General features: G+C 41.4%; 1 protein-coding gene across 1 annotated transcript; it reads right to left on the reverse strand.

The window, feature by feature from the left end:
- Nucleotides 1-7,880: 7,880 nt before the first annotated feature.
- On the reverse strand, nucleotides 7,881-20,603 carry kctd2 (potassium channel tetramerization domain containing 2). The gene is made up of 6 exons (XM_038991264.1): nucleotides 19,986-20,603; nucleotides 19,590-19,698; nucleotides 19,343-19,434; nucleotides 18,964-19,059; nucleotides 18,642-18,767; nucleotides 7,881-11,339 (listed from the first exon to the last, which is right to left on the reverse strand). Exons 1-6 carry the CDS (start codon nucleotides 20,334-20,336, stop codon nucleotides 11,310-11,312), a joined length of 804 nt encoding a protein of 267 aa, XP_038847192.1. The 5' UTR covers nucleotides 20,337-20,603; the 3' UTR covers nucleotides 7,881-11,309.
- Between the last annotated feature and the right edge of the window lie 19 nt (nucleotides 20,604-20,622).

The following is a 20,622-nucleotide window of genomic DNA, read 5'->3' on the forward strand; positions in this document are numbered from 1 at the left end:
CCTTTACCAACAAAAGTGTGTTGCGCTACATCCCTTCCACAAAAGTTTAAAATGTTAAGACCACACCCATGTCTTTCCAGGAGGTCCAAGAGGACCAAACAGTTGGTGGTTAAGAAGCCTTACACCACTTTCGGCAGAGTCTTCTCCAGCTGGCCGTTCACGGCAGACAGGAAAAGCCCATCGCCAGAAGCACAAAGAGTCTCAGCCCACAATTGCCAGTGTACCAGGACTATGGCTGAGTTTACACAGGCAGGCTAATTCTGATATAATTTTCACTAATTGGTCTAGATCAGTTCTGAAAAAGATCGGATGTGATTAAGACCAAATAGTGGAACAAATATCAGAATTGGGCTGCCTGTGTAAACAGTGCACGTGTAGCTCAGCTTAAGACCATGCAGAACAGGGGTCTCAACCCTGTTCCTAGAGAGCTACCCTCCTGTAGGTTCTCTCCAACCCCAGTTGTAACTAACCTGGTTTAGTTTATCAACCAGCTAATTATTAGAATCAGGTGTGCTAGATTTGGGTTGGAGTGTATTTGTATTTATTAGGGATCCCCATCATCTGTTGCCAAGGCAGCAGCTACTCTTCCTGGGGTCCAAACATATTAAAGCACTTACATTACATATGAAACAGTACATCATATAACATTTACACCACTACATATCTACAATACAAAATGTTTAATACTACAATACAACAATATCACAATGTATGTGTAGCGTGGTTCGTTCTGCGTTGTGTGTTTTCAATTATGACGCTGCCACAACTGACGGTCTGCTCGTTGAACTCTTTTTATTTGCCCTGCACACGAAGAGACAACACACACGTTACCCTTGGTGCAGTCACAGCTCTCCGGCACCTTGCTAGCCGAGGGTCAGGCAAAAGAGAACGATAAAGTGGTATGGGAATACAGATAACCCGCGATGGGCCAAACCAAAATATACAAAACTTTTACAATCACTTGTATGTACAATATTGGTATGAAAAAGTGTTTGTACACCAAATAAAAACATTAGCTATGCAGCTGTAATTAAATAAAAAAATACACTGAATTATTATTATTATTATCAGATTATTAACATCCCCTCTTGACCTGGCCTATTTGAATTGGTCCTTGTGTGCAATTTGGTGCGTAATCTAGGGGAACAACATCACACTGCTACATATGCATATGCATGTGTCTGTACCTTTGTGTGTGTCTCTTCACAGTCCCGGTTGTTCCATAAGGTGTATTTCTGCCATTTAAAAAAAATCTGATTCTACTGCTTGCACCAAGGGGATTTAACCGTTTTTAGTCATTTTCTTAATGGGCTCCCGAGTGGCACAGCGGTCTAAGGCACTGCATTTCAGTGTTAGAGGTGTAATTACAGACAACCTGGTTCAAATCCAGGCTGTATCACAACCGGCTGTGATTGGGAGTACCATAGGGCAGTGCACAATTGGCCCAACATCATCCGGGTTTGGCGGGTATAGGCCCTCATTGTAAATACAGTCGGGGACTCTTGGTGCTGTTCTGTGAAGGGAGTAGTACATAGACTGATGAGTTTCAGAAGAAAGTTCTTTGTTTCTGGCCATTTTGAGCCTGTAATCAAACCCACAAATGCTGATGCTCCAGGTACTCAAAAGAAGGACAGTTTTATTGGTTCTTTTTTTATTTTTTTATTTCACCTTTATTTAACCAGGTAGGCTAGTTGAGAACAAGTTCTCATTTGCAACTGCGACCTGGTCAAGATAAAGCATAGCAGTGTGAACAGACAACACAGAGTTACACATGGAGTAAACAATAAACAAGTCAATAACATGGTAGAAAAAAGATAATCTATATACAATGTGTGCAAAAGGCATGAGGAGGTAGGCAATAAATCGAATAATTACAATTTAGCAGATTAACACTGGAGTGATAAATCATCAGATGATCATGTGCAAGTAGAGATACTGGTGTGCAAAAGAGCAGAAAAGTAAATAAATAAAAGCAGTATGGGGGGTGAGGTAGGTAAATTGGGTGGGCTATATACCGATGGACTATGTACAGCTGCAGCGATCGGTTAGCTGCTCGGATAGCAGATGTTTAAAGTTGTTGAGGGAGATAAAAGTCTCCAACTTCAGAGATTTTTGCAATTCGTTCCAGTCGCAGGCAGCAGAGAACTGGAAGGAAAGGTGTCCAAATGAGGTTTTGGCTTTAGGGATGATCAGTGAGATACACCTGCTGGAGCGCGTGCTACGGGTGGGTGTAGCCATCGTGACCAGTGAACTGAGATAAGGCGGCACTTTACCTAGCATAGCCTTGTAGATGACCTGGAGCCAGTGGGTCTGACGACGAACATGTAGCGAGGGCCAACCGACTAGGGCATACAGGTCGCAGTGGTGGGTCGTATAAGGTGCTTTAGTAACAAAACGGATGGCACTGTGATAAACTGCATCCAGTTTGCTGAGTAGAGTATTGGAAGCTATTTTGTAGATGACATCGCCGAAGTCGAGGATCGGTAGGATAGTCAGTTTTACTAGGGTAAGTTTGGCGGCGTGAGTGAAGGAGGCTTTGTTGCGAAATAGAAAGCCGACTCTAGATTTGATTTTGGATTGGAGATGTTTGATATGAGTCTGGAAGGAGAGTTTGCAGTCTAGCCAGACACCTAGGTACTTATAGATGTCCACATATTCTAGGTCGGAACCGTCCAGGGTGGTGATGCTAGTCGGGCGTGCGGGTGCAGGCAGCGAACGGTTGAAAAGCATGCACTTTAATCAGGACAACAGTTTTCAGCTGTGTTAACATAATTGCAAAAGGGTTTTCTAATGATCAATTAGTCTTTTTAAAATGATAAACTTGGATTAGCTAACACAAAGTGACACAAACACAGGAGTGATGGTTGCTGATAATGGGCCTATGTAGATATTCCATTTTTTTTAAATCTGCCATTTCCAGCTACAATAGTCATTTACAACATTAACCATGTCTATACTGTATTTCTGATAAATGTGATATTTTAAATGGACAAAAAATTTGCTTTTCTTAAAAAAAAAACAAGGACATTTCTAAGTGACCCCAAACTTTTGAACGGTAGTGTACATTATCAAGCATTTCACACATATTATCCACATACTGACTGTTAGCACTTGGTCTATAGCAGCTTCCCACAAGAATGGGCTTAAGGTGAGGCAGATGAACCTGTAGCCATATTACTTCAACAGTATTTGACATAAGATTTTCTCTAAGCTTTACAGGAATGTGGTTCTGAATATAGACCGCAACACCGCCCCCATTAGCATTTATGTCTTTTTGGTAGATGTTATAACCATGTATTGCTACCACTGTATCATAAAATGTATTATCTAAGTGCGTTTCAGAGATAATATGAATATGAATGTCATCTGTTACAAACACTATTGACTTCATGGACCTTGTTTCTCAGGCTGCATATGTTAATGTGGGCTATTTTTAGCACACCGCCTCAGTGCTAACAGTATAACTCTGGTTCATAGGCTCATAATTACGGCATACGATAGCTGTAGGATCAACAGAGGTATTCAGGGTAATTAGGGGGACATCATTTAAGTTACTTACATTGTGTCTGCCAACGCCCCTAGGATAATGTAGATTTGATGCAGCATTATGATGACTCATTGTCACAGTGGTAGGGATTAACTGAGCTGGTCTTGGGTCATTGATAAGTCATTGTTTTAAAGCAGCCTTGAAATGTGTGTCCAGGAGCCAAGATGATTTGGATGGACTCCGTCATTCCTGTAGTGTATTTCCAGAAGGTGTTACAGTTATCTATAAAAGTGATTCCAGCAGAGCTACAGTAATATTTTAGCCAGATGTGTAATGCCAGTAGCCTGCTGAATCTTTCACATCCGCAGCCCAAATATGGAGTCTTTTAATGCAAAAATCTGTTCTTTAAAATCCATTGTCAGATGTTCCAAGCTAGCCCTCCTGATGTCGTTTGACCACACATGGACTATGACGGCGCCAGCTCCCGGCATCTGCCGTAGAACAGTCGGAAGCAGCCTTGTGATGTCCTGTACTCGTGCTCTTGGGTAGCGCAGGGTTTTTGCATTGGGAACCGAGATGTTTCTCACCATAGAGCTGCTGATGATGACAGCTGGTGAATGGGCCGGTCTCTCAGGCAGCCTCACGGTCTGGTGGGAGTGCTGAGGATCTGAACCTGAGGTAGAAGTCACCGGAGAGGGAGACAGAACAGAGGACGAAGATGCAGGTATCTTTGGATCCAATCTCGAATGGGAAACCCCTAAGGAAGAGTGAGTGAAGACCTACAGGATGGTAGCTCTCCAGGAACAGGGTTGGAGGGTTATAAGCTGTATGGGGCTCTGTAGCATCAATCATGCTAGACATTCAGATATGACAAGTATACAAACCCTCCCCTAACCCGGACGACACTGGGCCAATTGTGCGCCGCCCTATGGGACTCCTGATCCCGGTCGGTTTTGACACAGCCTGGAATCGACCCTGGGTCTGTGGTTATGCCTCAAGCACTGCAATACAGTGCCTTAGACTGCTGTGCCACTCGGGAGGCCCCAATACAACCTTATTCTAAAATGGATTAAATACATTTTTCCTCTCATCAATCTACACACAATAACCCATAATGACAAAGTAAAAACCGGTTTTTAGAAAAGTTTGCACATTTATAAAAAACATACCTTATTTACATAAGTATTCAGACCCTTTGCTATGAGACTCGAAATTGAGCTCAGGTGCATCCTGTTTCTACAACTTGATTGGAGTCCACCTGTGGTAAATCCAATTGATTGGACATGATTTGGAAAGGCACACACCTGTCTATACAAGGTCCCACAGTTGACAGTGCATGTCAGAGCAAAAACCAAGCCATGAGGTTGAAGGAATTGTCCATAGAGCTCCAAGACAGGATTGTGTTGAAGGAACAGCTCTGGGGAAGGGTACCAAAAAAGAGAATGCCAAGAGTGTGCAAAGCTGTCATCAAGGCAAGGGGTGGCTACTTTGAATAATCTCAAATATAAACTTTTTATTTAACACATTTTTGGTTACGACATGATTCCATATGTGTTATTTCATAGTTTTGATGTCTTCACTATTATTCTACAATGTAGAAAATAGTAAAAATTTTAAAAAACAATGTGTAGGTGTGTCCAAACTTTTGACTGGTACAGTACATGTAGGCCTAATAAAAAATTATATAGTAACTCTTATTTAAATGTAGCAATTATTTTACAGCATGTCATTGCTCAAGTGGTTTGCAAGTCATTTCCATTTTCCCAATTCCTTTGGGTCTCCTTTTTCACTTTGCTCATCTCTCTGTATGTCCTGCAACAATGTTATCATAACTAGCCAAAAGGGATCACACCAATGCACCTTCTTTCCTCAACTTTCCTCGACATGCATTTTCTATGCTGTAGGCCTGTTTTACATTCAGCAATTAGCAAGAACAAGCCTGCTTCTTTTCCTGAATAGGCTATTAGGCCTAGTATACAAAAATGATCAAAATGACTGTTCTATAGCCTATAGGAATGGTCTATTGCAGAGAGGCTTGTGTAGCCTATAGCCTGTCGTGCACGGGAACAGCTAGAATAGAAGTGATGTGTAGCTAAAAGTAAGAACTAATTATTAGCTAGATATTAGGCCATTCCTTAGCTAAATATTAGGGATTTAGGATAAATATTTACCTGTCAAAGTGCAGTGCAAAAAATTATAATTAACAGATGATGTAATGGTAGATCTGTAGTGCATTCTGCTGCGCTCTGTGGTCCCCAGGCTCACAAAGCGCCACTATTGATTTGGCCTCTAGGCCTACGTTTTTAGACAATTATTATACCTGGGCTAACAACATAATGCAATTGTGAGTCCACAATTATTTGGCCATAGGCTGTAAACTGCAGTGATGTAGGTGAAGTTCTGTTTTGTTTCATGCTGAAGTAACTGCAGAGGCCTACAACCTAGGCCTGATTATGCAACCATTCGGATCAGTTTGGGTCTATTCTCGACTGTTTAGAATGTCCAGAAAGGTACATTAGCAGGCCACTTTGTCAGGATGTAGCCCGGTATTAAGATAGGACTGCTATAGGAAAATATGGGTTTCTCCTTTCCAACTCCCTGCCCGTTCCTATTGCTGTAGCCTATTTTACATTTAGCATGCACAAGCAAGCATGCATCTATCCTCCAATAGGCTATTAGTAGGCTAAAGAAAATTAATTAAGTTTTCCAACCAGTTTTTGTAGTATGGCTTTTCTTGAGACTCTTGAGATTTAAGAGGAAAAGTCCTGGTTGCGGAGGCCAGGTGCACAATTGTGCAACAGAACAAAGTCAGACAGGCTCGAGATGTAGACTATAACCTAAATTAGAAGCGTATGCATATTAGCCCATAATTCATAAACTCAATGTTAGGCTTAATAATGTAGTGAATATATCCAGTCAATTTACACAGCGAAAGAAAAAAAAGTGATCAGATAATGAAATCGTAGCCTACACTATGTGCACTCCTGAGGCTGAGCGCGCTCCCTCCCAGTCCCCAGGTATGCAGCTCGAAAAACTACCCTTTTGTTTCAGTTTTTTAGGGACAAGAAATGTATCCTACATAGGCTACAACAACACAATGTAATGAAACATTTTGTTTTCAAGTGAGTACACAACTCTAGTCTAATTTATGATAACGCGCGAGCATAGAGTAAGTTGTACCCATAGTTTCCGCGTTTGGCTTCCATGTTTTAAATGTGTTCGAAAATGAGGTGGATAGTACATTTGACAAATTCGTAACATATCTTACGAAATGGGTGATGGACATCCACAAATTAATACATACCATACGAAATGTGACATTATACTAAAAATGGAGTGTATCTGATTTACGTACATAATAATACGAAATGCTCTGACACCAGGTTGCAGCAGCCTTAGGCTACTGTAAAGGTAATCTTGGTTTATGTGTGAAGTTTGATACTGAAACATGTAGTTATTTGGGACAGGGGCCCAATAATAGGCTAAATCAGAAAGTGTATGAATTTCTTGTGGATTTGTTCACTTTTCTAAAATTATTAAAAATAATATTTGAGGTGGTATAAGACCTTTAAATCCACTATTATTCTCACACACACACACACACACACACACACACACACACACACACACACTAGTTAAACAGCTGTACAAAAACAAGTTACACACACATTTTGAAACACAGAGACACATTTTATAATTAAAAACCAGACTGGATTTTGTTAAAATTATTCAATTTAAAGAAACTGCATTGGTAGACAAAATTCCAAAATATAAAATAAATAAAAGGAAAATCAGATAAAATGTTGTTTCAGCTTCAAAATAGTTCTCCAGTCTCCATTGACAATAGTCACATGACATGAATATTGTTGATAAATTAATACACTTAAAATAATTTAAGTTTTCAGTACATCTAAATGTGTGTACAAGCATGTATGTGTATAAACACATGCAGATGTTACAGATTAACTATGGTAGAATGAGCCCGGATTAAAATGATCCTCTCTTCATTTTGCATGTGGACTTCTAGTTTGAGTCATTACTAAATCCAAGGTTGGGGTCTGCAGACTTGTTCAGTGTTCAATAGACAAAGAGTCTGTTAATTTAGTGAGGTTAACTTTAAAACTAGTTATTATTATTTTTTAGCAACTGTTAAATTGACATGACACAAAAACAACAGAAACAAAACATGATTAGAGAATACTTCTAGTTGCAGACTGTTCCACACAAGAAATCTACACCTACTACAGCCATGCCTCCCTCTGCTCTCCAACCATGCGCCATATACAGTTTTCACTAACACAGATGTCAGACAAATTCCAGTACACAACATCGTATTCTCTAGTACACTGCATGTGTTTTTGCAGATTTGTTAAAATTGCTCATATCTGAATAGTGCAGTGATAGGGGAAACACTTTATTTTTTTTGCAATGATCGTTTGTATCTAAGTACAAAGTTCAATTTCAAAATTGAATGAACCAATCTTCAAGTATAAAAGGAAACAAAGAAATGTCAAAAGGAGAAATTTGGGTTCACTGGAGTGAAAAATAAGTGCTTCAAAGTGAATGCATACATCAACAACAAAACAGTTCTGTCAGTGTAATTGTCATGGGATCAAAACAGACAGCATAAGCTGCCTTAAACATGCAATTCAAGAAAGAAAGCCAAATAAACATGTCTTGCCATTTTCCCAAAAGAAAAGTGCACTGCTGGCTTTTGGTTCGTTCCACGAAATGAGTGCCTTTTGAGTCCCTTTGATATTTTAAGTGAAATTGTGCACCAACCAATATTGAATTGTAAATGCCGGTTATAAAAATGAAAAAAAAATGAGGTGAAATCAAATGTTATTGTTTCACCAAGTTACACATCTCAAGAGGCACCGACTTGGTGGAAGGAACCTTTTACTGAGATAAAATCACAACTACAACCACTGTCTCCTGTTCTCTGCCTCTCAGCTGGTTGTGGGGTAAACTTACAAGGCCAACTGCACCTACAGTCCACACATTAATGACAGGAAAGAAAACAAAGGAATGCAGCGACAAACTAACAGGCAAAAGGTTCAAGAGCTAAGGTACAGGGATCAATAAGGGGGGGGGGGGGGCTTGGTTAAAAAGTATTGGCACAAAAGAAAAGGAGTTAAGCCTGATAATCTGCACTGTACGTAAACAAACAGGACCTAGTCATGACGGCAGAATGGACTCGGTCAAGGTCTATTCCAGGAGTTTTCCTCTCGCTGACTAATAACGGGAGATCGAACCAACAGAGGAACCACGCCACACGGGTGCCTCGTAGCTTTTCATTTCCAATGCGAGAGGAGCAACAACTGTGCACGAAAGACGTCTAAGGCACAACACTGGACACAGACAGACAAAGGGAAAGAGAACAACCCCCAGGGGCTTTGAAAAAGGCCCAAAGAGGAGAAAAAGAGCCTCTATCAGACAGTCAGTCATTCTTCCAGCAGCACAGTCTGTGCGCTACTGCAGTTTTCTCCCAGTTTAGTAGTAGAATTGCACAACATACACTCCAAGAGTAAAAACAAAAAGTCACACAAAAAAAAAGTCAGGGAGCATAACAACAGCACAGGTAATTATTTTGGGGTGTGGTTTTTAAGTTGAACGCATTCTTACACATGCCAATATAACATAATTGCACCAAATATTCATTATACACAGGAAAAGGTGTACAGATTATGTGACGCCCGTGAAATAAAAAGGATGTGATATTGGTCACCTATGGGGTACTTATTTTAAGTACACAGTCAAATTGACAGAATGTAGTACAAATGGGGTAATACCAGGATTTACTCCTGGGACAATGATATGCGTATAAGAGAAGTATACTCCAGACAAGCTTGTACCCATCACTGTTGGTTGGCACAGAGAGATGTAACACTTTTCCTTATTTTCCCCCAACGTTACAACTCAAGAAGCTGAAATGTCCCATCCATGAGGCAATTTCAATACCCAATGTTCCTGTGGGTATACCTACTCTATAACAATTCCAGAGTATGTATGTCAAATATTCATTTCAGCATACTCTAGAATTACTAAACAGTGCATACTGCAAAATATAAAGCAAAGCTGTTACCTGAACATACGCCAAGGTGTGTAGCAGGCAAATGCACAGTGAGTGATAATTGGCATGAAAATGTAACAAGGCTAGGCAGATTACAGATGATCACAGGTCCAACAGGCACACTGTACTGGACACATGCCATCTCTTCATTTCAAATAAAAGCTTTTCAGTAACCCGTCTCTTATCTCTGATTACAATTTTAAGATATGCAAAGAGAACATAATAGAGCTGCGAGAAATAAGGATCGTTTGAAAGGGTTATAAGGAACAGAAAATCTACTTAGAATTTGTGTCATTGAAAAACTCTGGGTCGCTGATCATATCTTCAATCATTGACGTATAGCAGAGAGGCACTGCATACACAAACTTACACTTTTGTCATTGGGGGAAACACCAAGAGGAGTGATATGTCCTCCCCGAATGGAATAAAACTCACCATACTACACCAATATATGACAAAAATTAATAATTTGCATTCATTTTTTCCATATAATTTCATTATATATAGATTTATATTCCTCACATGCCTGACAATTGTGTACATGTGTGTGGTTTAGTCTTTTAAGTTGTGTGTTTTCCTTTGCACTGAAACATCCCTAGCACGGCTGCAAAAAAAAGATGTGCCCTCCTGGTGACAAAGGACTTTGACCAAAAAGAAAATGGATGCTCAGGGTGATGGATGCTCAGCACTCAGCAGTGAAAGTCACTGATGAACCACGGTGGGGTGGACCCTCAGTTAGACAAGGGTCTGTTCCTCCCCATTATCCTCTAGTTTTATTATGCAAGCGTTTCTGTGAGAGCAGGACTGACTGCACAAGATGACCAAAAGAGATACTGTAGAACAGGGGTATTCAAATCTTACACTACAAGGTCCATACTACTGCTGGTTTTCTGTCCTACCTGATAATTAAAAATCGCACCCACCTCGTGTCCCAAGTTTAAATCTGTCCCTGATTAGAGGGGAAGAATGGGGGGGGGGAGCAGAGGAACTGGCTTTGAGGTCCAGATTTGAATTTGAGGGCTATAGAAGATTCTGATGGCTTCACTGTCCTTAGCCCAACCTCTCCGCCTTCAGCCTCCCAAGCGACACATGAACTGTCTTGGAGCTCCAGCTGTGGAGATGGAAGGACTAGGATTGGAGGTCAGAGGGTGGGCCATGTTGCTAACAGTATCATCTCACATCTCAGGTGGATATTCAGGGTTGTAGGTGGGGCAGGTCACAGTCAGTAGATTTTTTGTTTTCCTTTTTTTTGTCCTTTGAAAGTCCTGAGGAGATTATCACAGATTTCCGCCAAGTCGACATAGCCGGACAGACAAGGAAAGGGCTCCCCACTAACTGTGTGATCACCTGAATGAGGAAGGTGACAATGATTTAGCTCTGTGTGGAGGTACTATGGACAAGATGGGGATTATGATCAGGGGCAAAACCTGAATCTTCAAAAGCCAACTTATGACAACAGGTATTGCATTTAATAATACTCTATTGTCATCTCTTCAGAATCCCTCAAAATGTTCATGAATATAACTGAGAATAAGAAATGACAATGGGGTTATGTTGCAGCACTGTAGGGGAGGGGGATGGGAACCCCCCCCCCACTGTGGAAAGGCACACCCAGAGGAGGGGGAGGTGAAAGGGGCATGGGGTTGGAGGTGGAACAGGTGAAGGTTTGGACCATAGCTGAGATGGTGCAGGAGACATCAGGAAATGTCACATGAGCTGAGCAGGGTGAGCTCAGGCTTGGGAGTCTCATCACATCCGTGAACCTCTCTCCTGGAGGATCTGTAAGGAGAGAAAATGCGTCTGTCTAGATCAGGGATCATCAACTAGATTAATCCGCGGGCTGATTCTTTCTTGAGAGGATGGTCAGGGGGCCAGGTCATGAATACAAATAAGTTGTTGACTGCAAATTGATCGCAAGAAGTCCAAACATATATAATATTTAAATAAAACAATAATTTCAAACCTTGCTTACATTTGTATATGATCATATATCTCTCTCTTGTGCTTGGGAATACTTTGGAACAGCTTTCCCAAATGATAATCACTTGGAGCTGAGTTGCTGGTGTTTTTACAGTATTTTATGTTCAACCATTCAACAACAACGCATTTGATCTCTGAGAAATTAAGCTAATTGATTGCACCCAAATTGGCCATTTTAATTTTTAGGATTCATATATAATTAAAAATACTACCTAACATTCGATTTAAACCAAACTTTTTCCTACATTGAGATAGACATGAGGAATCCAAAGAAACGGTGTAAAGCCACCCACAGACCCCCCACACCTCACGCCAATCTGACCCCAACAATGAGTATACAGTATTAGTTTGACAAGTAGTATGGAGCTGCAGCCCTGAGTATTGTTTGTTCATCTTGTGTAATGTATTCTTAGTGAATATGGTGATATTTTTGTACCATGTTCTAAGAAATTAGTCATTGAAGTTGTTGGGTTTATGCCCAATCCTACATCCTGATATGACCAGGTTCTGACCACTAGATGGTGTTGTTCCTCCTATGAGGTGATTTAAAAAAAGAATCCCTCCCTCCCCATTGTTAAAGAGATAGTTCACCCAAATTACATATTGGTTCTTACCCTGTAACAGTCTATGAACCAGGTATGAAAGCAACTCATGTTTTGGTTTTGTTTACCTAGAAAAAAAAGTTAGCATTTCAAACAGGGTAAAGGTAAACAAAAATCTAAATCAAACCAAAATGTATTGGTTGAGTACACAGTTTAGCAGGTGTTGTAGTGGGTGAAGCGAAATGCTTATATTACTATCTACTAACAATGCAGTAAAATGTCAAACAAGTACAAATAATAATAATAAATATATATACAAGTTTGGACACACCTACTCATTCTTTATTTTTACTATTTTCTACATTGTAGAGTAAAACTATGAAATAACAGATATGGAATCATGTAGTAACCAAAAAAAGTATTAAACAAACCCAAAGATATTTTAGATTTGAGATTCTTCAAAGTAGCCACCCTTTGCCTTGATGACAGCTTTGCACACTCTTGTCATTCTCTCAACCAGCTTCATGAGGTAGTCACATGGAATGCTTTTCAATTAACAGGTGTGCCTTGGTAAAAGATAATTTGTGGAATATCTTTCCTTCTTAATGCGTTTGAGACAATCAGTTGTGTTGTGACAAGGTAGGTGTGGTATACAGAAGATACAGTGCCTTGCAAAAGTATTCATCCCCTTGGCGTTTTTCTTATTTTGTTGCATTACAACCTGTAATTTAAATTGATTTTTATTCAGACTTCATGTAATGGACATACACAAAATAGGCCAAATTGGTGAAGTGAAATGAAAAAAATGACTTGTTTTGAAACTGGCTCTCATGAGGACCGCCACAGCAAAGGAAGACCTAGAGTTACCTCTGCTGCAGAGGATAAGTTAATTCATCCTGTACTCCCTGTTCACCCACGACTGCGTGGCCATGCACCCCTCCAACTCAATCATCAAGTTTGCAGACGACACAACAGTAGTGGGCTTGATTATCAACAACGACGAGACAGCCTACAGGGAAAAGGTGAGGGCACTCGGAATGTGGTGTCAGGAAAACAACCTCTCACTCAACGTCATCAAAACAAAGGAGATGATCATGGACTTCAGGAAACAGCAGAGGGAGCACCCCCTATCCACTTCGAAGGGACAGCAGTGGAGAAGGTGGACAGCTTTAAGTTCCTCGGTGTACACATCACAGACAAAGTGAAATGGTCCACCCACACAGACAGCGTGGTGAAGAAGGCGCAACAGCGCCTCTTCAACCTCAGGAGGCTGAAGAAATTTGGCTTGTCACACAAAACCCTGACAAACTTTTACAGATGCACAATCGAGAGCATCCTGTCAGGCTGTATCACCGCCTGGTACGGCAACTGCACAGCCCACAACCGCAAGGCTCTCCAGAGGGTGGTGCGGTCTGCACAACGCACCACCGGGGGAAAACTACCTGCCCTCCATGACACCCACAACACCCGATGTCACAGGAAGGCCAAAAAGATCATCAAGGACATCAACCACCTGAGCCACTGCCTGTTCACATCACTACCATCCAGAAGGCAAGGTCAGTACAGGTGCATCAAAGCTGGGACCGAGAGACTGAAAAACATCTTCTATCTCAAGGCCATCAGACTGCTAAACAGCATTCACTAACTCAGGGAGGCTGCAGCCTACATTGAAACCCAATCACTGGCCACTTTAATAAATGGGTCACTAGTCACTTTATACAATGCACTCTAAATAATGCCACTTTAATAATGTTTACATATGAGTAATGTAAGATATCACATGTATATACTGTATTTTATACCATCTATTGCACCATATACTTACATATACTTACATATTCTCATTCACCCCTTTAGATTTGTGTGTATTGGGTAGTTGTTGGGGAATTGTTAGATTACTTGTTAGATATTACTGTTAGCTATTATTGTTAGATATTACTGCACTGTCGGAACTAGAAGCACAAGCATTTCGCTACACTGGCATTAACGTCTGCATGTGACAAATACAATTTGATTTGATTTTCAGAGTTACCAGCCTCAGAAATTTCAGCCCAAATAAATGCTTCAAGTAACAGACACATCTCAGCATCAACTGTTCAGGGGAGACTGCGTGAATCAGGCCTTCATGGTCGAATTGCTGCAAAGAAACCACTACTAAAGGACACCAATAAGAAGAGACTTGCTTGGGCCAAGAAACACAAGCAATGGACATTAGACCAGTGGAAATCTGTCCTTTGGTCTGATGAGTCCAAATTTGAGATTTTTGGTTCCAACCAGTAGGTGAACGGATTATCTCCGCATGTGTTCCAACCGTGAAGCATGGATAAGGTGGTGTGATGGTGTGGGGGTGCTTTGCTGGTGACACTGTCAGTGATTTATTTAGAATTCAAGGCACACTTAACCAGCATGGCTACCACAACAGGACAATGACCCAACACACCTCCAGGCTGTTTAAGGGCTATTTGACCAAGAAGGAGAGTGATGGAGTGGTGCATCAAATGACCTAGCCTCCACAAATCACCTGACCTCAACACAATTGAGATAGTTTGGGATGAGTTGGACCACAGAGTGAAGGAAAAGCAGCCAACAAGTGCTCAACATATATGGGAACTCCTTCAAGACTGTTGGAAAAGCATTCCTTTTGAAGCTGGTGGAGAGACTGCCAAGAGTGTGCAAAGCTGTCATCAAGGCAAAAGGTGGCTACTTTGAAGAATCTCAAATATAAAATATATTTTGATTTGTTTAACACTTGTTTGGTTACTACAGGATTCCAAATGTGTTATTTCATAGTTGTGATGTCTTCACTATTATTCTACAATGTAGAAAATAGTAAAAATAAAGAAAAACCCTTGAATGACTAGGTGTGTCCAAATGTTTGACTGGTACTGTACATTGAAGTATTATCTGCAGTTGTGTCACTATGACCGTGAACACACCCTGAAAGAATCTGTGTGTTTAAATACCTCATGAATGCTCGTATTACCGAATGGAAACTACAAGTGTAATGGCTGTGCTCAATGCAATGGCACTTACAAATGTAGATCCTTCAAATAGCTTCAAACAGGGAAACAAATCCTAATCAAAAGATGTTATCAGGTGCTCCACTAGTGAAGACATAGTTTTGATGTCTTCATTATTATTCTACACTGTAGAAAAAAGTAAAAATTAAGAAAAGTCTTGAATGAGTAGGTGTGTTGAAACTTGACTGGTTCTGTATATATACACAAAGGTATGTGGACATCCCTTCAAATTAGTGGATTCGGCTATTTCATCCACACCCGTTGCTGACAGGTGTATAAAATCGAGCACACAACCATGCAATCTTGATAGACAAACATTGGCAGTAAAATGGCCTTACTGAAGAGCTCAGTGACGTTCAATGTGGCACCGTCATAGGATGCCACCTTTCCAATACATCAGTTCATGAAATTTCTGCCCAGCTAGAGTTGCCCCGGTCAATTGTAAGTGCTGTTATTGTGAAGTGGAAATGTCTAGGAGCAACAACGGCTCAGCCGTGAAGTGGTAGGCCAACAAGCTCACAGAATGGGACCGCCGAGTGCTGAAGCAAGTGGCGCGTAAAAATCATCTGTCCTCGATTGCAACACTCACTACCGAGTTCCAAACTTCAACGTCTGCACAATAACTGTTCGTCTGGAGCTTCATGAAATGGGTTTCCATGGCCGAGCAGCCGCACACAATCCTAAGATCACCATGCGCAATGCCAAGCGACAGCTGGAGTGGTGTAAAACTCGCCGCCATTAGACTCTGGAGCAGTGGAAATTAATTATCTGGAGTGATGAATCACGCTTCACCATCTGGCAGTCTGACAGACGAATCTGAGTTTGGCGGATGCCAGGAGAACGCTACCTGCCTGAATGCATAGTGCCAACTGTAAAGTTTGGTGGAGGAGGAATAATGGTCTGGGGTTGTTTTTCATGGTTTGGGCTAGGCTTCTTGATTCCAGTGAAGGGAAATCTTAATTCTACACATACAATGACATTCTAGACGATTGTTTATTTTTTTTAAACTTTTACCCCCTTTTCTCCCCAATTTTGTGGTATCCAATTGGTAGTTACAGTCTTGTCTCGTCGCTGCAACTCCCGTACGGACTTGGGAGATGCGAAGGTCGAGAGCCGTGTGTCCTCTGAAACACAACCCAGCCAAGCCGCACTGCTTCTTGACACAATGCCCGCTTAACCCAGAAGCCAGCCGCACCAATGTGTCAGAGGAAACACCATACACCTGGCGACTGTGTCAGCATGCACTGCGCCCGGCCCGCCACAGGAGTCTCTGGAGCGCGATGGGACAAGAACATCCCTGCTGGCCAAACCCTCCCCTAATCCGGACGACGCTGGGCCAATTGTGCACCCCCCCATGGGTCTCTCGATTCTGTGCTTCCAACTTTGTGGCAATAGTTTGGGGAAGCCCTTTCCTGTTTCAGCATGACAATGCCCCCGTGCACAAAGCGAGGTCCATACAGAAATGGATTGTCGAGATCGGTGTGTTAGAACTTGACTGGCCTGCAGAGCCCTGACCTCAACCCCATCGAACACCTTTGGGATGAATTTGAACACAGACAGGCCTAGTGTAAATATAAAATAAATAACAAATCAAGAACGGCGGGACAAATTCAATTAACAACCCAAATAGCATTGTAATAGTAATCAAAATGCAATCTATACATATGTATACCGGGATAATTTACACAAGATATACTAAGAATGATATGCATTGCAGTAGATATATTAGAGTGAGCTATCTCATGAATCCAGTATATAAACATGCGGGTGTATAAACAGTGTAAATAAAATACAATTTACAGTAGTAGAAATATTAGAATGAGCTATATTGGGGATACAGTATTTAAATACACAGTGTTGTTGGGTTCTGAGAATATGAAATATACTTATTCATGTCACTGAAAGAGAGAGGGTAATGTATAACGTTTACATTATGTCAGGATATGTTATTGTTAGCCATCAGGCATCCTATGGGAAGGATCCTCTGGGAGGAGAAGAGATACAGTCTGGTACCAGTCACCATAACAGCCGTGAGTTGGGGAGGAGTGAGCACTTTGGGGCAGAGGTCAGGTCAGATGAAGTGAGGAAGAACAGATATCACTAAGGTTCTGTCTAGCAACAGAAATGCATTGGCTGTTCAGATGTGTAGGAGGAGACTCAGCATAGGAGATAGTGTTAAATATCAGTGCCTGTGTGAATATGTCGTCATCTGATGCAGCTGTATTGATCCTCTGGGAAGAATAAACTTGGTTTGAGCTTTCATAGTGTCCGGTGAGTTTTTACTCTGAAAATTAGAACCTAACAGTGTGAAACAGAAAGAGTCCAGTGGTTCAATGTCTCTATAACATGTGACAGCAGCATTGGCTCTCTGTGTGTCTGTGTGTGTATGTGTGATAGCTTATGTGTGTCTATTGTGTGAGTGTGAATCACCTGCAAACCAAAGCATAGGTTGCTGTAATACCTGACAGGGTACCCTTACAGGGTAAGAAAACCAATTAGTAATTTTGTAATTTGGGTGAACTATCCCTTTAACAATAACCTAATAGCAGGAACAGCACCATCTAGTGTTCAGAAACTCCTAATATCATGATGTAGGATGGGACATAAACAACTTAAATTACACATTGCTCTGAACAGGGGAAAGAAACACCAACAAATTCACTGAAAATACATTATATAGGATGAAGAAACAATACTCAGAGCCGCAGCTTCATACTACTTGTCAAACAGAGAACTGATACTGTAGTATATACTTGTTGGGGTGGGTTTGGCGTGGGATGTGGGTGGTCTGTGGATGGCTTATGACAACTTGTTGGATTCCTCTAGTCTTACTCGTTGTTAGAAAAAAGTTTGGTCCGAATTAGATATTAGGTACTATCATTAATTGAATATTATATCAATCTTATCAATTAAAAATGGACAATTTGGGTGCAATTCCTCCGATATCAAATTATATTTCAACAAAATAATGTTTCTGCAATGCTCATCTTATCTGTTTCTAATTACAGAAACGATTTCAGAACAATCTCTGAGATGATGGGCGTCGTGGCTTGCTGAAATTACATTGAACGACCCTACACAGATTTTTCCGTCACTGATCATTCGGAAAAATCCAGATTTCGTAGGTGTTTGCATTTTTCAAATTTTAGGAAGGGGAGGGGACATTTGGCCCATAGACTTGCCCACAACTTGCAGAGAGAGGGGGATGCAGCTACTGCTCTGCTCCTCTTTCTAGTATCTTTTTCAAACTCGATTGAGCATCTGATGTAATTACGCAATATTTTAGCTCTGGGTTTCCAAGATTAGGCACCGGCTGATTTCATGACCTTATTCAGTGCCTATCATTCCCATTCATTTAGGGTTGAATAAAACAGTGAAGCTTAATCTATACAACCGATGACGTGGGATGAGGCCTCATCTATACATTACACCATTTTTGAAGTCTGAAAATGCCTGACAAACTTTGATGTTACACGTGAGACTTTTCTGACTTTATGCCTAACACATGACTCACAGACACTCTCAGATGCTGATCTCACCTTGGCCTTCTCAGTGGGCTCGATGACAATGCCGTTAGTGGAGTTGTTGAGCTCCCGGGAAACCACACACAGGAATTCAGCCTGGTCCTCGTTGCCATAGTTATAGGACGAGCCGATGCTTATGAGCTGTGAGGGGAGATGGGAAAGGGTGAGCGAGATTGTAAATTACCTTAAAAGTCAACTTCACATGAAATTTTAGGCATATTTTCAAATTTCACAAGAACATTTTAAGGCACTGGAAAAAGGTATGGGCATGACCACATTTACCACCAATGACCTATGGATTTAAAGACAAGTGTGACATGAGGACTACTAGGCCCACCTGCTCAAACTTCCAGCCGTCTGACATGGTGGACACCATCTGGGTGAGCTCCTCCTCCTGGCACTGCAGCACCCGGTACACATGTTTCACTGGGCCCTGAGAGAAAAACAGATACTACAATAAAAGCCCCATGTTTCCACACAGTGACATGTGTCTACCAGAGCACATTAGGGTTAATTGGCGGGTAGGTGTTTTGCTTTGGAACAGTGAGTGGTGTGTGTGCGTGTGCCAGTATACACACAAACACAGACTTGTAAACACATTCATCCTCTGAATGTTAGTGTTTGTTTTAGCATGTGTTATTTCACAGCCTCAATGCCATCATCCATCCCAGACTAAGGCCTTTTCCATTCATCCTCTCTGCGTTTCCCTGGCATACCTGAGATGTCCTGTTCTCGTTGTCCCGTATCCTCTCTTTTATCAGCCTCACCAATGACGCAATATTGTAGAACTCCGCCTCCTCAAGGACACCTGAGACAGCCAACCAATAGTTTAGTCGCATGACACTAATAAGGAAAGGGCCTGTATCACACATCTGCAGAATCCCATTGCTTCTAAATAAAAGCATGGTGTGTGATAGGGATTGTATTTGACAATTTGGGGAACTATTATTTGGACAGTCTTACCTTCTTCTGCTAGGTTCTTGTCCATGATCAGTTTCCCATGCCGCAGGTAATTCAGAATGGGGCCAAAGTATGTGGGATCTCTGTCAATCAGGTAAGCACCTGTCTCATCCTAAAATATTTATAAAAGTTAGAAAAAAAGCCCATTGCATGCCTGCCATTTTAGTGTCAGAAATGTTTTTCTGGTGCTTCTTCACATGCAGATCAAATCCTGCATTACTGTCAAATAGCTGAGCAGTAGACTTTGATGTGCGTTACAACTTTTGAACATTTTTAGCTGAAGGTGTTTGGGTGTAATCTCATGCATGATCATCAGTGGCAATGCATTATGAATGCTACATTGATGCACCTTGATTAATGATAGAACGGTTTGCCACACATTATGGTTGATTATGTTACCTTATCAGAGTCCAAATCCGGATCTTCTTGACACAATCGGTACAGGAACGATTTGGGATCCCTGCACAATGTCTGTTTGGTTGTGACAAAGTAGGTTCCACCAACATTGAGGCGAACCCAGCGGGATCCGGGTTTCTCTGCTGGCTCTGACGGGGAACTGGGGTTGCTTTTCATTGAGAACCCAAACACTACTCTGCTAGTACTCGATACCCCGGGACTGGTGGGCAAGCTACTCCGCGGCGGAACCATGAGACTGGACGAAGCCAGCCGAACAGAGCCTCGGACATCACGGTGCTCGGTTTGACCTATAGTGCTAGTACCACTCTGCTCCACAACATGCAATTCAGCCATATTTCCTTCGACAAAACAATCACACTGCAGGGTAACAATAATTCCTACCGATTTGTAAACACAACGGGGCTCTTTTTCTCCAACAAGGTGGCTGACATTAGGGCGTTGCTACACACATTCGTTCATGTCCACGCCTTACAAGACCTCTAAACAAGACATCTATATTTCTTAGTTTAAATATACGATATTTTTAAGCAACATCGCTTGCAATGTTTTCCTAAAACAAATTGGCCATTCTTGTTTATTCAAACGTTAATCAGAAGAGGGCAATTCTTCCGGGTTGGAA

The sequence above is a fragment of the Salvelinus namaycush genome, chromosome 4 (assembly GCF_016432855.1).
Source record: "Salvelinus namaycush isolate Seneca chromosome 4, SaNama_1.0, whole genome shotgun sequence".
NCBI classification, from domain to species: domain Eukaryota; kingdom Metazoa; phylum Chordata; class Actinopteri; order Salmoniformes; family Salmonidae; genus Salvelinus; species Salvelinus namaycush.

Bases quoted from the DNA above. Each gene is read 5' to 3' on its own strand.
- kctd2 (XM_038991264.1), bottom strand. From the start codon at position 20,336: ATGGCTGAATTGCATGTTGTGGAGCAGAGTGGTACTAGCACTATAGGT. The intron at 19,435-19,589 runs GTAAGACTGTCC...TGGCTGTCTCAG, and splicing joins CAAGAACCTAGCAGAAGAAG to GTGTCCTTGAGGAGGCGGAG. The intron at 11,340-18,641 runs GTGAGATCAGCA...CTCTCCTTACAG, and splicing joins AGCCCACTGAGAAGGCCAAG to ATCCTCCAGGAGAGAGGTTC.